Source organism: Phodopus roborovskii, unplaced genomic scaffold (genome assembly GCF_943737965.1).
Source record: "Phodopus roborovskii unplaced genomic scaffold, PHOROB, whole genome shotgun sequence".
Lineage (NCBI taxonomy): Eukaryota > Metazoa > Chordata > Mammalia > Rodentia > Cricetidae > Phodopus > Phodopus roborovskii.
This window is the reverse complement of record NW_026126566.1, coordinates 6143756-6160014: the sequence shown is the minus strand read 5'-3', so window position 1 is coordinate 6160014 and position 16259 is coordinate 6143756. Positions and strand designations below refer to the sequence as shown.

Sequence of the window (16259 nt, the reverse complement as noted above, 5' to 3'; positions counted from 1 at the left end):
CTGCAAGACAGAGGCGGCAGGTGGGCCAGGGTGGGAGTAGACCAGGGCTCAGCCAGGAATATGGGAGGTGGGACAGGGAGGGCGTGCTGACCTTCTGATGTGCTGTCATCTGGGTTACACTGGCAGTACCGGCGGGAGAAGTGGGTAAGGACTCGCTCTCGCTCCTGCGTCTCCCCCATCAGTGGGAAGGCCTTCAGGAAGGTTCTAGAATGTAATTCAAGGTTGCTGAGCAAATCTCAGAGCCCCTGGTTCAGTCTCTTCACAGAAGTAGAAACTTACTCCCCACAGACAGACACACACATGACACCAGTGCTCCTGTACCCCAGCTCCTGGCTCTGGATACCCCACATACACACCAGACAGACCCCAGACACACAGCAGGCAGACCCCCCCCACACACACACCCCACACACACACCCCAGACAGACACCCAGACACACACACACACACACCCCAGACAGACCCCAGACAGACCCACACACACACACACCCCAGACAGACACCCAGAGAGACCCACACACACACCCCAGACAGACCCCCACACACACACCCCAGACACACACACACACACACCCCAGACACACACACACACACAGACCCCACACACACACCCCAGACAGACCCCAGACACACACACACACACCCCAGACACACACACACACACACCCCATACACACACCCCAGACAGACCCCGCCCCAGGCAGACCCCACACACACACACCCCAGACAGACCCACACACACACACACCCCAGACACACACACACCCCAGACACACACACACACCCCAGGCAGACCCCACACACACACACCCCAGACACACACACACACACCCCAGACACACACACACACACACCCCATACACACACCCCAGACAGACCCCCCAGGCAGACCCCACACACACACACACACCCCAGACAGACCCACACACACACACACCCCAGACACACACACACACCCCAGACACCACACACACACCCCAGGCAGACCCCACACACACACACCCCAGACAGACCCCCAGACAGACCCCCACACACACACACCCCAGACAGACCCCCAGGCAGACCCCCCACACACACACACCCCAGATACCCACACACACACACCCCAGACAGACCCCCAGACAGACCCCCCCACACACACACACCCCAGGCAGACCCCCAGGCAGACCCCCACACAACCCTCCAAGATGGCCTCTGGATTCTAAGACCTCAGAATTCCTTCTCTCCCTCTCTCTTCTCTCTCTCTCATCCCTGCAGCACCCTTCTGGAAGCAGGCAGGGGGATGGCTCTGAACAAGGCAAATGAGCACTTCAGGGCCAATATCTGCCAGTATCAGCCTGTCCTAGGCTGCCAGCCCCACACATCAGCCTGCTCTGTCTTTCCTAATCCCTCCTCTCCATCAGTTAAGCCCTAAACCCACCCTCCATTCTCATTCCCCCACCCCAAATCTGAGCCACGCTGCACCAAGTCTCTGTGATTTGTTCTCCATTTTTCTGGGGTGGACGGTTGTTTGTTTGTTTTGAAACAGTGTCTCTCTACATATCTCTAACTGTCCTGGAACTCTCTCCATACACCAGGCTGAACTCGAACTCAGAGGTCCACCTGTCTCTGCCTCCCAAGTGCTGGGATTAAAGGCCTGTGCTGCCACGCCTGGCCTTCCTTTCGTCTTTATCTCCTTCTCTTCCTTCCTAGTCTACCCTCACCATGTGCTCAGGACTCTCAACTAGCACCCTACAATTATGTCTGTACCCGAAGCCACTTAAAACCTTTCCCCATGGGCCCTCAGCCCAGCACCCATGCCTCTGATGCTGAGCCAATCCCACTTAACACTGCCTTTCTGATCGCTCTCATTTTGGTGCAGTCCAAAGGCTCAGCTCAAGACAGAGCTGCTCGGAGCAGAGCACTTCACATCCCCAACATGGCAGCAGGTGCAGTTCCGAAAGCTACAGGTGAGACACAGGCCCATGATCTCAAGATGGAGAGGACTGGACAGAGCAGGCTGACATGTAACAGCCACCTTTTCCCTGGGTGTATTGCCAACAAAGCCCATGGGCAAAAGGCAGTATATCGGGTCCTTTCTTGGGGATGGAAAAACAAATTTGGAGTCTAGAAGGGTTGTTAGCACGTGGACACACAGTTGCCAGACTCTGAAGGCGTGGCAGTTATGGAGCCGAGAAGCTAGGCAGAAAGCCTCCCAGAAGTAGAGGGATTTTTTTTTGAGGGGTCCGTTTTGCTGCAAGGAGGTAGTAAAAGGAGGATTCATCACCACCGAGGGGGACAGTCCCAATGACACAGCAGTTCTCCATGCAAGGCTGAAGCTCAGAACCAGCCCTGAACAATGTCAAGCCTTAGAGCTGCCACTCCTCAGCTCTGGCTGGATTAGGGCTGTGTCCCACGTCCCTTTACAATTGCCTTGTAAAGGAAGGGTTGGGCAAACTAAGAAACAGAATAGGTGCTGGAAAACCAAGAGGGGAAAAAAAAAAACCAGAAATCAGAAATAGACACAAAGTGGGGGCTAGAGAGATGGCAGCTCAGGGAACAAAGCAGTTGCCATGCAAACATGAGGTGTGGAGTTCAAATCTCCAGAACCTGTAATGTCAGGTGAACACAGGAACCCGCCTGTAATTCCAGCAATCAGAAGGCAGAGAGAGGCTGCTCCTAGAGCAAGCCAGCTTGCTAGGCTAGTCATGTCTGTGAGCCCTGAATTCATATGAGTGACTCTGCCTCAGATAATAGAATGGACAGCAATTGAGGAAGACTCCAACATCAACCTCAGCTTCTACACACGTTCCCACACACGCACACACATGCACACACACACACACACACACACACACACACACCACAAACACACTAAAAAACCAAACATATATATGATCCAGATGAGTTAGTGAAAAGATGAGGAGTCCCACAGAAAATTAGAATCTATTTTCAAGCTTAAGTTTGATGGAAATTCTAGAATGTAAAATGTAACTGAGAATTAAAAGCTTAATGAGGTTCTTTTTGGGTATAATGAACGTGTGATATGCATGCCTGAGGGTATGAATGCTTGAATTTGTGCGTGTGTGCACGCGTATGCACACAGAGGCTAGAGGTTGACATCAAGTGTCTTCCTTAGTTGCTCTCTACCTTATATATTGAGGTCTCTCATTTGAACCAAGAGAGTGTGCTGATCTGGACATGGTAGATAGCCAGTTTGCTCTGCCTCCTGCACACTGGGATTTTAGGCAGACACCATGCCCACTTAGCACTGACACAGATGCCAGAGTCTGAACTGTGGTCCTCACCCTTCCTACTCATGCAGAGCCAGGCCCTCAGTAAGTTTTCATTGGCTTCAATGGTAGCAAAATGGCAAGTATACTGGAAGCCAACAGAAAATATCCCAACCAAAACAGAGGGGAAAAGAATAAAAACTGATTTTTTAAAAGTATAAGAGATGAGGGCTGTGAAGGGACGGCTCAGAGGTTAGGAGCACTGGCTGAGGTCCTGAGTTCAATTCCCAGCAACCACATGGTAGCTCACAGTCATCTGTAAGAAGATCTGGTGCCCTCTTCTGGAATGCAGGCAGAACAGTGCATAAATAAATACATAAATCTTTCAAAACATCATAAAGTTTTTTTAAAAGTATGAAACATCTGTGAACACAACCCTTAGCTCAGAGAGATTGCCCCTCCCTCCTCAGCCTGGCCTAGCATCTTTCTGATGACACTGGGCTACATCCAGCCATCCCACCCTCCTCCTACCTAGGCCCACAACTGACCCTCCTGAGGCCCAAACACTGAAACAGCTACAATCAAGTCCCCATTACCATCAAAGTAGGCCGGGTATATAAAGACCTATCTGGCAGGCAGGAAGTGCTCCATATCGGCAAGCCCTACGAGCTTCATACCCTGGGCACCCATCACATTAGCTGTTGTGGGACAACTGGTACCCATAGCATCCTTTCCCCACAGGTTTACCAGAGGGGCAAATGTCGTGCAACAAGTTATGAAAGACCTGGAATGACAATCCAAATGTGGCACTGTCCCACTCCAGCCCCACTGACCTGAGTGCTCTGTCCAACGTGAGGCCTGAGAAGTCGAAGAAACTGAGGTACTCCCCAGCGACCAGCCTGCTGAACTCATTGCTGCCAAGAAAGCATCATAGGATGTCAATTAGAAGCAGGCCCCACATCCCAGGATGGCAGGTATCGGGGAAGTGGGCCCCAGAGTACCCTTAACCACCTCCCAGATCTGCCCAGACCCTGAGTTGCCTCCCCTCTGGTCACTCAGCTCAGGTCATCCAACCTGGTCTGGGGGCTCAAGAGGTGATGTCTCAGCCAGCTCAGATAAGAGCCTGCTCAGCGAAGGGACTGGGGTGAGGTGATGCCCAGTGAACCCAGCAAAGGAGATGATATGACATCACACCAAGCCACTAGGGGGAGCAGTAAGAGGTGAGACTGGGCAAGACCTCAGATCACAGGAAGGACCTGGCTGTGGCTACAGACTTTGTTGTTGTTGTTGTTGTTTTGCAGGGGGGCAAGGTTCGAGACAGGGTTTCTCTGTGTAGCTTTGGAGCCTGTCCTGGAAATCACTTGATAGACCAGGCTGGTCTAGAACTCACAGAGATCTTCCTGCCTCTGCCTCCCAAGTGCTGGGATTAAAGGTGTGTGCCACCACCACCCAGTTGGCTACAGACTTTAAAGCTAACACTGTACCTGTGGAGTGGAGGCCACACAGAATGGAGCCCGGGTGGGGGAAAAAAAGTGGACAAGATGAGAAAATTTAGAAATTTAGGCTGCTGAGGTCACCAGGAAAGAAAAAAAAATGACTGAGAAGGTGTGTATGTCAGAGCTCAGGGCAAAGACAGGACTGGCGGAACCCCTGTGAGAGTAATCTTGTAAGAGACAGCCTGGTGTTGTGAGGCCTGAGCCCTTGTGAGAACTGCTGGGAGCTATCAAATGAGCGATCGTGGCATAAGCCTTAGATTGCCAGCCTTCTCTTAGAATAGCCATTGAGTTAAAAGATTGCTACCTTCAGTCCCAATCAACCTTCTCCCACTCCCCACTTCCTGAGAAGTAGAATTTAGGGCTTACAGGAAAGCAGTTAGGTTACTTGGTAACCCCTCCTTATGCAGTTAGGGTATTTAGCAACTCCTAAGACCTCTTCCCCTGCTAACAACCTGATTGTCTCTACCTGCATTTCCTCTTAGCACACCCTGCTCACCTGCAGTGACCTCTGATTAAGAACAGGCAGTCCGGTTACCAGGCAACGACCTCACCCCCTCTGAATTCCCACCTTTCCTAGCTTCCCACCCTAACCACTATATAACATGCTTGAGGTGGAAGGATCGGACCCAACCAACCCGCCTTCATAATGAAACTGTCTCAATATAAGTTCAACATTTAAAGGTACAGATGGGCTGAGGGTGTCACTCAGTGTCTGTCTACCACGCACAAAGCCCTGGGTTCAAACCCCAGCATGGTAGAAGGTCAGGAGTTCAAGGTCATCTTGAGCTTGAGGCCAGACTGGGTTGAACTGATAGCTCAGGGGTTAACAGCATTCACTGCTCTTCCAGAGGACCCAGTCTGGTTCCCAGCACACCATGTCTCACAATCCTGGCACGGATGCCCGCAATCCTGGCACGGTGGTTCTATCGCCCTCTTCCAGCTTCCTCAGTCATCTGCACACATGTAGCGTACAACCACACAACACACACACCCATACACATAAATAAAAATAGTTTCTTTTAATGTGCAAGCCCAGGGCAGAGCCCTGAAAGCAGCCCGTTAAGGTCTAGACCAAGGAAAGGGCTAGTGAAGGGGTCTGAGGATAGCAGAGGCTGTGCCCTGCTGGAGGCCAAGGTGGAAGAATTTGAAGAGATTTCCACCTGAGCCTCAAGCGTTCCTTCCCATGACAGGATCACAGGAACTAAGGAATGTGTGAAATAACACTATACTGGGCTGGAGACATGGCTCACAGGTTTAGAGCACTGACTGCTCTTCCGAGGTCCTGAGTTCAATTCCTAGCAACCACATGGTGGTTCACAACCATCTGTAATGGGGTCTGGTGCCCTCCTCTGGCCTGCAGAACACTGTATCCATAATAAATAAATCCTTAAAAAAAAAAGAAAGAAAGAAAGAAAGAAATCTTTAAAAAAAAAGTGAAAGCTGGATGAGATGTGCAAATTTAAGAATTAAAAAAAAAAAAGAAAAAAAGAAAAAGAAACAACACTCTATCCAAATCCAAACTGTGGGGAATCCTTTGGGATGAATAGCTCTTTTCCTTCAGTACATGGCACTTTAAAAGAGATGGGTATGAGAAGATGGCCTCAATGCTAAAATGCTTGCCTTGCAAGCCTGGTGTAGAACAATCTTTGTACAAGTATGTGTTGCTGTCATTGTTAATAAAAAGCTGATTGGCCGGTAGGCAGGATTTTGGGAGCAGAGAGAATGATGGGAAGAAGTGCAGAGTCTGAGGAGTCGTGAAGCAATATGACTCGGAAGAAGCAACATGGGAAGTTCATAGATGAGGTAAATAGGCCTCTGGGCAGCACATAGATTAATAGAAATGGGTTAATTTAAGTTATAAGAGCTGGCTGGAGACAAGACTAAGCTATCTGCCAAGCATTTGTAATTAATAATAAGTCTCTGTCTGGTTATTTGGGAGAGGCTGCCAGGACACAGAGAAACTCGGTCTATAGCCTGGGGTCCTGAGTTTGGATTCCTAGCACGCAGTTAAAAAAGCCAGCGTGGTGGCATGGACACGTAATCTTGTCACTGAGGACGTGGGGTCAAGAAGATCCAAGAGGATCTCTGCAGACTCTGGCTGACCCACCAGTCAGTGAGGTCCAGATTCAGTGAGAGACCCTTTCTCAAAACCCTGAAGGTCACCCCCTGGCCTCCACATGCAGCTTCATGCATACATACATGTACATGCATGCACCATGGGGGGATGAAAGAGAGAGGTGGCTGCTTGTATATTAAATGCCACTTGTAAAAAAAAAAAGAGGACCAGGTGCAACATGTGACTCATATTCCAGCCCTACTTGAACACACCATTTTTATTTATCTTTTTCTGGTGGTGGTATGGAGGATTGAACTCAGGTCCTCATGCATATAAGGCACATACTCTGTGCTAAGCTACAGCCAGGCCCTATTTTTGTCTTATATATTTCTGATAGAGTCACTCTGTAGCCCGGGCAGGCCTTAAGCTTGCAACCCTCCTGCCTCAGGCTCCCGGTAGTTGCTAACAGACCTGCACCACCAGGCCTGACCAGATCAATGTTTTTGAGAGAATCAGAGAAAATGAAATACATCAAAAGTTGGAGATGAGGAATTTTTGTTAACTTTGTTAACTGTTAAAAGGGAATATTAAAATTTTTCATATTGCCTAAGCACTTGTGAGCCAAATGATAGAGTATATGAATGTTTCCAACAAATTGGGAGGGGGGGTTGTGGGATGACAGAGGAAAGAATAACAGAAGAACATCAAAGCTGAGCACTAGGTGTGATGATACACACTTATAATCCCAACATTATCGAGGTTGAGGCAGAGGGACTTGGTGACTAGCCTGGGGTACATAGTGAGACCTCAGAACACTTCGAAGTTGCATAATGGGTATATGAAAAGTTTGATGTATTGTTTACCTGTTTTGTGTATACTCGAAATGTTCATAAAGAAAAACTTGAAACAGAAACAAGTGGGCCAGTTGGGTAGATGCTGCTGAAGGTGGCACGGATAGCAGCCACCTGCTCCCAATACCCTAAGCCCTTGGTGCTTAGAAAGGGAAGTTCCTAAAAGGGCACAGCGTGGCAAGAGCTCATCTGGATGGGGCTAAGAAAAGAAAGGCAGGGGACAGAAGATACCTAGGGCAAAAAACCTGAGAGTTAGAGATGAGAAGTTGGAAAGTCATGTCATCATTGTACTCCCCCCCCCCCCAGGCTCTTTTTGGATGGGTGGGGCGAGCTGCAGAAATTGCTGGAGGAGCCTGCAGAGGGCGCCATGGAAACATGGCAAGAATCAGTTCTCGAGAGAAGAGTGTGTGAGTTGTGATTTTAGGAAGGGCTCCCCGGGACCCAGTGCCCAAGGTGCAAGGAAGCTTCAGAGGATGCAAAAAAGCCTTCTGAGACTTAAATCCCTCAGCTAAGCCTGAACAAGTTCTGATGATCTGCCTTAGCTTTGTGAGTGGCACAGGCCAGCTTCTCCCACCTCCAAGCCTTCCTGGGGTGATGGAGTCTCTGTGGATAGAAGGAACAAGACAAGGGCCACACTATGTTCAAACATACTCAGAATATGTCAACACACACACACACACACACACACACACACACACACACACACCAGGTCCACAATCCTCAGAACGTCTACCTCCCTAGTGTCCTTTGCACCCAGTCTGAAGGTTGTGCCCTGTGACTTTGTCCAGTCCCTACAGGCGGTCCCAATAGACGGTTGGCTCAATGAAGGCGGACACTGGTTTTTACCTCCAGTTCCCTGATATTTACCCCAGCTCCCTCAGGTTCTCCGCTCCACCTGGCCCCACGCACGGGGGCAGGCTCCAGTACTGTCGGGTTATCCTGTCCTCTCTACTGCCCTTCATGACACCACAGCCACATCCCCCACCCTGCCCCAGCCCTGAGGGGCCACCTGTCACCTCCCCCTCCCTGACAGCAGCCACCTTCTCCCAAGCAGCCCAGAAAGGAAACAAATTTAGGGCGAGGTCAAGAATGAGGACAGTGCCAGAAGGAGGTATCCTTAAAGGCCTGGTGAGAGCTCATGGCACCAGTCACCCCCAAAAGAAGTCACCGACACCCTTTTTCACCCTTTTCTGACTGAGGAAGACAAAGGGTTTGCTCTGCCTGGGACAGAAGCTGGGGAGATGCACTCACTTCTTGCCCAGCTGCCGAGCCACATCGCAGCGCTGGAAGCCCTCAAGGTGGTAGAGGCGACGGGCCAGGCGGTGAGCAGCTTCGCTGACACCCTGGCACCCATTGGCCAGTGGATCTGCCCCACCAGGCTCCAGCCCCTCGGAGCTGCTCAGCTCTGAGTCCGAGTCCGACAGACCATCCTTGAGGCTGGTGTCACTGCAAGAGGAAAGGAGGAGATCAGAAGTCTTGTATGTAACTAGGAGGGATCCCAGGTCTCTGAAAATCCACTGGGGGTGGGGCGGGGCAGAGGAGGGAAAGAGGTTCCACTGCATCGGGAAAGTATGGAGCCAGACTTCCGGTGGCTCACTCAAGTGAAATCACTTGAAGTGGATGTGCCCCCAACATAGCAATATGTGCCCCCAATAGCTCTGTGCTATTAGAATGGAAGAGCAGAGCACACCCTCAGGACTGGACCGGCTATCTGCATGCAGAGGACAGACCCGGTGACCTTATGAGGGCTTGTGGATTGTGGACACTGTCACCCCAGAATGCTTTGCCTCCTCTGGGTCTCACTTCCCCTATCTGCTCAGTGGCTTCCCAGCTCCCAACCTGGCCCCCTCCTCACCTGGCAGAGTTCAGCAACTTGTCCGTGTCTTCATCGTCCTCATCGTCCCCTCCTGAGCCCCCAGGTCCATCTTCATGGAACCCATTGGGCACCGATGTGACAGACAAGTGGCTCAGGACATTCTCTGAGCGGCTGCTAGAAATGGACCGCCGCAGGGGGCTGCCCAGCTCCCCATCACCACCACCAGCTGCCCCTTGGTCCCCCTCAGGCCCCATGTCCACAATGCCCAGTCCAGCCCCAGGCTCAGGGCTGTCACGAGCCCGCTGCTGGATGAGAGGCGTAAGAGGGGCTTCAAAGCTCACACAGCTGTCACTCTCGTCAGTGAGACTCAGCACATCTAATGAGTCCAGGCTGCTATACTGGGTGCCCCGCAACAGCTCTGACTCCAGAATCTTCTCAAAGGTGGCACTGAAGCCGTCCCGCACATCTGGCTCCCCAGGGCAATCCAGCCTATAGAAGCAATAGCACAGTCACCATCCTGACTAGCTTCTCCTCATACTAAGGCTAGCTACCATACCATGTTTCTTAGGAGCTGAACATACACACACACACACACACACACACACACACACACACACATCCCATGCGTATTCACACACCTCCATAATACTAATTAATGTACCGGCTGGACACACACAGACACACAAACACACATGCATGAGCCCCCCCATGCATATTCACACACTTCCTGTGCAAATGCCAGTGTACAGGCTAGATACACATACATGAGTGCAAACACACATATATACACACATGAGCCCCCCCATGCATACTCACACACCCTTGTGTATATACTAATGTAAAGGCTGAAGATACACGTAGTACCCCATACATATTTACACACCCCTGTGCACCTGTTCATTCAGGCCAGACAGGCCCATAGCTATGCTCTACAAGACTTGTATATGCTCCTCCCAGACTTCGTGGCCTTTAGACATTGCCTTCCCATCCCCTCCTCCTTGTCCAGTGGTACGCCAAGACCAGTCTCTCCAACTTCTGCTGACAAACAGACTGTAACTCCACTAACTAGGACAGACACTAGGTTTCTGGTACAACTTATTCAAAATTCCAGGAAAGTTCCCTGGGAGGGGTGAGCATGTAGGGCCTGCACACCTGGGGCCATCTTGGGGTAGGAGAATGGAGCAGATACCCTGCCTTTCACATGCAGAAGCCCCACTGTCAGCTGGAGAGATGGAGGACAGCCCCTCACAGAGACTGCTCATTATGGCGCGTGGGGGCCAAGCGCTGGGCACAGGGGACAGCAAGCCTGCTTGCCCCTGAAATCCCCTTCAGGGGTCTATCTTTTCAAAAACCCTCAGAAGCTGAAAATGGAGACAGGAAATCCCAGACTCCCAGAGAGATTAAGGGGGTAGCCCCGGGCAGGCGATATCACAGAGTTAGCAGTATGAGTGCACGGCCCAGACACCCACTCACCCTCCAGCATCTGGACAGAGACTCCTAGAGACATCCTCCTCCTGTGCTGCTTCACTAGCCCTCCAGGGCCTGGATTCCATAGAATCGTCCAGAATGTTCCCATCTTGTCCCAAGGCCAGGCCATTGGTGAGAGAGAAGCTGAGGCCAGGCAGGGCCACATCTGGATCTCCCAGAGGCTCCATGGCGCCATCTAAGTTGCCTCTCTTCTCACCACCTGGGGTGCTGATGTGGCTGTCTGGGCCTTCGCTGGTTTGCACTCCATTCTGGACCCCAGGCTCCCCTTCAGGTTCCAGGCTGTGGTCCTGGATAGCACCTCCATCCTCACGCAGTTCACATGGGAGCTTTTCTTCATCCATGACAGTCACTGCTTCCTGACCCAGCCAGCCCTAGGGCTCCAAAAAAAAAACCTGACAAAAGATGGGAGAGAGAAAAAGACAGACAGGGCAGAAGTCAGAGTGTCCAAAGCCCTGTGAACCCAGTGCTGGAGCAGCCCCAGGCATAGGGGCTGGCCATGGTGATCTCCTTAGTAGCTTTAAGATGGGGAATGAGCTCAGGTTACAACATCCCCACTTCAATGGACATGCCACACACTCGTGCGCACACACACACGCACACGCACGCACGCACGCACGCACGCACGCATCATAGCTCTCCTCTGGCCCATGGTTGGGACCTTGTACCCTGGCCCCTGACTTCTCTATTACTTTTTAGGGTCTCTGCTGTGTCCTTCAGAATCCACCAAAGTCCCTTAAGGAAGACCCAGGTAGTGAGGAACTAGGCGAGTGTCCAGCAGCTCTTGAAGGCCCCTCTATTACTGCTATTAAAGGAGACAAAACTCCAGGCTGATCTTGGCCAGCCATGTGCAGCTCTCCACATGTTCTCAGCCCTGGCTGCAGGAACCCGAATTTGTAACTAGTGGAGGAAATTGACCCAGGAGTTGCCTTTAAAGGGGCACTAAGAGATAAGTCACAGAAAGGAACAGCAGCGTAGCTTGATGCTGGCAGAGAGCGTTCCAGCGGGGCCAGAGCAGAGCCTGGAGACAGCCATCCGCCACTGGGGGCCCACCGTGCGCCGCTGTCCAGGGTGCTGGGCGGGTGCAGGGCTGCACTGAGGCAAGGCTGCCCGGGCAGCACCAGCATCTGGCGATGCCCACGAAAGGAAGAGGCCCAGGGCTCCCTTCTTCATGAGGACCCCCACGGGAGTCCACCAAGTCATAAGGAAGAACTTAAGAAAACCTCTGAAAAGCTCTCTGGGGAAAGTAGAACCAGGAGAGCCACACCCTGCTCTGCCCAACCTCCAGAGTCTTCCTGCCCAATGTCATCCTAACTAGGAATGCAGAAGCCACGTACCAGCCCATTCTGTCCTCTCTGCCCCCTGAAGTCTAGGCTACCCTTCCAAGTGACCTCAGCCAAAGACACAAGCCGGTTGCTCCAGCACCCTGGAAAGCTGTAGAGGCGGATGCCTGGACCTTCCCTCTGTCTCTGGTTTGGGTTTCTTCCTTGCTCCACTCTGTGGGCCCCAACACCCAGCTTTCTTCTGGAGAGGCCTATCCCGGTTCAGGAGAGACTGGAGGGGGAAAAGGAGAGGCCAGCTTTCTGGCTACAGCAGAAGAAGCTGCAATGTGGAGAAAAGGATGTGAACCCTGCATCTGCCTACTGCTGAGTCTCGCCTGGGGGCTCGGCCCTCCAGGCCTGCCTCAGGCCACCAGCTCAGGCCTGCAGGAAACAGGTCAATTCCAGGAAGACTTTGCTCCTTTGTGAGTCCAGAGAGGAAAGTGAGTTCCACTCTCTGGGATCTCCTGTGCCTCTGAGGGGAGCTCTGCTACTATGGACCGATTTTCAAATGCTACTGAGTAAAAACAGAGAGAGAGAGAGATCTGTTGCCTCAGCCCAACATTGTCACCACCTACAGTTTGGGCGTTTTGTGTTGTTGTTGTTGTTGAGACAGGGTCTCTTTATATAGACTACTTATAATTCTGACAACTACAGGTTTCACACACACACACACACAAAGCCCAAAGATTAAAATATCTTCAATCGAAGCTCTAAGCTGTCTGGCCATGGTGCTAGGACACCAGGGACCCTCGGGGCTTAGTGCTGAGTAAGGAAGTCCTTCTGGCGTGTCCTACATCCCTGCCGCCGCCGTTGCTATTTCCATTTGTTCCCTCCAGTGGCACACAGAGGAGGGGAGGCGGTCGTGTCCTCGGCTGCGACTCCAGAGGGACATAGGAAGGGAGACAAGGCGTGAGGGCTTGCAGCCTGCTGCCTTGGGTCCTCTACCCACCTGGGGCAGCAGGGCATCGGCTCTGGGTTTGCGCCCCTACCCTGCCAGTTGTCCCGAGCCCCTGCGCCCAGGCACAGGGTGGGGTGCGGCAGGGTGGGGAGACCCTCTAGTTTAGGTCCTGCCTGATTTCCATGAAGCCACTTGAGAGTGTGAGTGGTCCCACCTGATGTCCAAGCCTCAGAAGACCAAAGCTAGGACTACAGACAAATCAAGGGCTGCTTCTTGTGTGATTTCTTGTGTGACCTCTTTAGCACTTTCTAAGTTCTAGAAACTGATTCAGGCTACCCCAGACCTACCTGCCTTGCCATGTCCCCTTGAACCTTTGAGTAGGATGGAGTTTCTGCCAGTACTGGGCACTGGCCCTTGCCCTCAGTGCCAGGGCTGGACAGACAAGGGGCAGCATTGAGCTCCACTCTAGGCGAGGGGCCCAAAATCCTTGCCTGGGCCGAGGGCCAATAGAGCCCAGAGTAGTTGCGTACCTCGAGAGGGATACAAAGAGGGCATGTTTTGAGGCAAAAGGTGTGAAATGATGTCCCAGGTCCTCACTCTGAACCATGATGTGACCAGGGACTCACTCCTGCCTCTCTTGCCTGTGTGAAGCCAGAGCGGGTAGGTGGCACTAACGTCATGGATGCTGTGGGGCTGGTTATCCAAGGAGCAGCAAACATCTCAGGGTGAGCAGCAGCTGAGCTCCACTCTCCAGTCAAGAGAGACTGAGGCACACATGGGGAAAGGCTTTGTCTGGAACCCCACTGCTCGAGATCAGAGGCGTCTCTCTCTGCAGCTAGAAAGACTAGAGATGCAGGCAGGCTACACATGCCCATGAAACCAAGGCCCCAAAACCTCAACCAAGAGAGCCAGCCCAAAGCAGTGGCTCTTCCTGCCTCCAGCCCTGCTGGCCAGGGCAGAGGAGTGGAGCTGGGCCACTGAGCATCTGTCTCAGGGAGCTGGCAGCACTCAAGACCCCCTGTGGCATGCCTCTCAGCCTGATCCTTTCCAGAAGCCTTTCGCTGCCCCCAGCCCTCAGGATGACCTTGGGCTCAGTGGCCTCCTTTGAGCACCAGCTAAGATGGAGACCATAATGACAGCAGATACCAGCTGGGCCAGGAGGGACTGGAGAGCCACACTTTCTGGATCTTAGCCGCTCCTCAGATAACCCTGTCCCCTTCCCCATTTCCCTGATGGCAGCTGAGGACACTGTAAAAATAAATAACACCACGTGTCTCCCTCCTTCCTGACCCTCCAGCAATTCCTATCTCCCTTAAATGAAAATCCAGGCTCCCCAGCATGGCCTAAAAAGGCCTGCCTGAGCACATTCACTCTGCTGTCTCCTCCCCAGCCACACTGGCCTCTTTCTGCTCCCCAAGCTCATTCCCACCTCAGGGCCTTCGCACTGGTTGTACCCTTGACCTAGAATGTTGCTTCCCTGGGTCATTCAGTGACTGCATTTCCTGTCACTCAAGGCTCAACTCCAAAGCTCTTCCACTCACCCAACCCTGTCTGACCACCCAGTCACACTCCTCTGAGCTTTAGCGTGCCAAGGAAAATGGAAACTCTCCTTCTTTTTACTTAAGTTTTTTGGTCTATGTGTGAGTGAACATGTATGTGCATGTGTGTGCATGTGTGTGTGGAAGCCAGAGGTCATCATGGGTGTCTTCCTCAATTGCTCTCCATCTTATTTTTTGAGGCAGGGTCTCTCACTAAACCTGGAGCTCACCAGTTCGGCAGGACTAGCTGACCATCGAGCCCATCGATCTTCCAGTCTCTGCCTCCCCAGCACTGGGGGTCCTGGAACGTACCACTGCACCTAATTCTGGGGGGGTATTTTTGGTTTATTGTTGTATGGTTTTTGTTTGGGTTTTTTTGAGACAGGGTTTCTCTGTGTGGACCTGACTATCAGAGATCTGCCTGCCTCTGCCTCCCAAGTGCTATGATTAAAGGTGTGTGACATGACTGACAAGCTACACACAGTTTTTTATATCAATGCTGGGGATCCAAGCTGGAGTCCTCAGCCTTGCTCACCAAGCACTTGACTGACAGCCATCTCTGCAACTTCCCAAACTGCCTGTATGTCTATTTCCTGACCACCTCCCTGACACTAGGATGTGAGCCCAGTCAGGGCAGGGACCTGTCATGGACACAGCTGTCCAGAGCCCATGTCGTGCCTGGCATGTAGGGGCATTTTATAAATATTTGCTGGCTGAGTAATCTGGATAATTATCATCTCCATTTTGGCAGAGGCTAGTCAACACTGAAGGACATGCTCAGAACAAGGTTGCTATAGGGTTGAACAATTTTATGGTCCTTTCCATGCTGGGGTACAAGCCAGGGGCTGCGGAAAGCACGAGGAACAGGGCCAGAGGTGTTTCCAGCAGGCAGGCTCCAGGCTGGCATGCACTGTGAGACACCTGTATGCTTAGCTGTTCATAACATGCATTTGTGGGCTCATACATGTGTGCATACCTACTCAAGCCCACACAACCACACAAGGGAAGGAGACAGTTCCTCTGGGTGTGATAGTGGAGTGATAAACCTTCAGACCTAAGGACAAAGTCAAGGACAGCAAGATGTACATTTGAACACCCAGGGTAGAAATCCTTCCACCTCTAGAGAATCTGGAGACAGGAGAAGGGACAACCTGGACCTTCAGGCTGGGGTGATAATGGGGAAGATGCACATGTTCACCAACCATAGCTACACAGATGGTTTGGTGGAGGGTAGACAGGCCACTTGGTGGAAATGTGGCATTAGGCAGAGCCATGATGGGTGCCAGGATACTGAGAATTACCCAGAACAGACAGAATATAGGCCTCTGGGATGCTGAGCCCAGGCCAGAAATGCTGGAGGTCTGAGGATGTTACATAGAGGTGTTGAGGCCATCGCTGTCCCAAGGATCACAGCTGGAAGCCAGGACACTGTGGATTTGCCTCCAGTGTGCTGGGGAGCTCTGGTAGATGAACCACTGGCCTCTCCTCCACATGGGCATCAGGTTCAGAATGTTCCCAAGCTGAGGGTCTTGCTCAGAACCTGATGAGGGTTTGGAAGCCCTCCCCAGATGGACTCTCATGTGTG

The 16259-nt window shown here is 52.0% G+C and overlaps 2 protein-coding genes across 3 annotated transcripts in view; one reads left to right on the top strand and one right to left on the bottom strand.

Annotated features, from left to right (window-relative positions):
• The window catches only part of Psd2 (pleckstrin and Sec7 domain containing 2), a 37626-nt gene extending 26296 nt beyond the window's left edge, over positions 1 to 11330 (bottom strand). The window contains exons 1-5 of the mRNA XM_051202410.1: positions 10905 to 11330; positions 9471 to 9920; positions 8867 to 9061; positions 4046 to 4126; positions 92 to 204 (exon numbers count right to left, since the gene is read on the bottom strand). Coding sequence (XP_051058367.1) covers positions 92 to 204; positions 4046 to 4126; positions 8867 to 9061; positions 9471 to 9920; positions 10905 to 11260 — 1195 coding nt within the window. The 5' untranslated portion in view covers positions 11261 to 11330. The remainder of the gene's footprint in view (positions 1 to 91; positions 205 to 4045; positions 4127 to 8866; positions 9062 to 9470; positions 9921 to 10904) is intronic.
• Positions 1 to 16259, top strand: part of Pfdn1 (prefoldin subunit 1) — a 757967-nt gene that overhangs the window by 457080 nt on the left and 284628 nt on the right. The gene's annotated exons all lie outside the window — the stretch shown is intronic.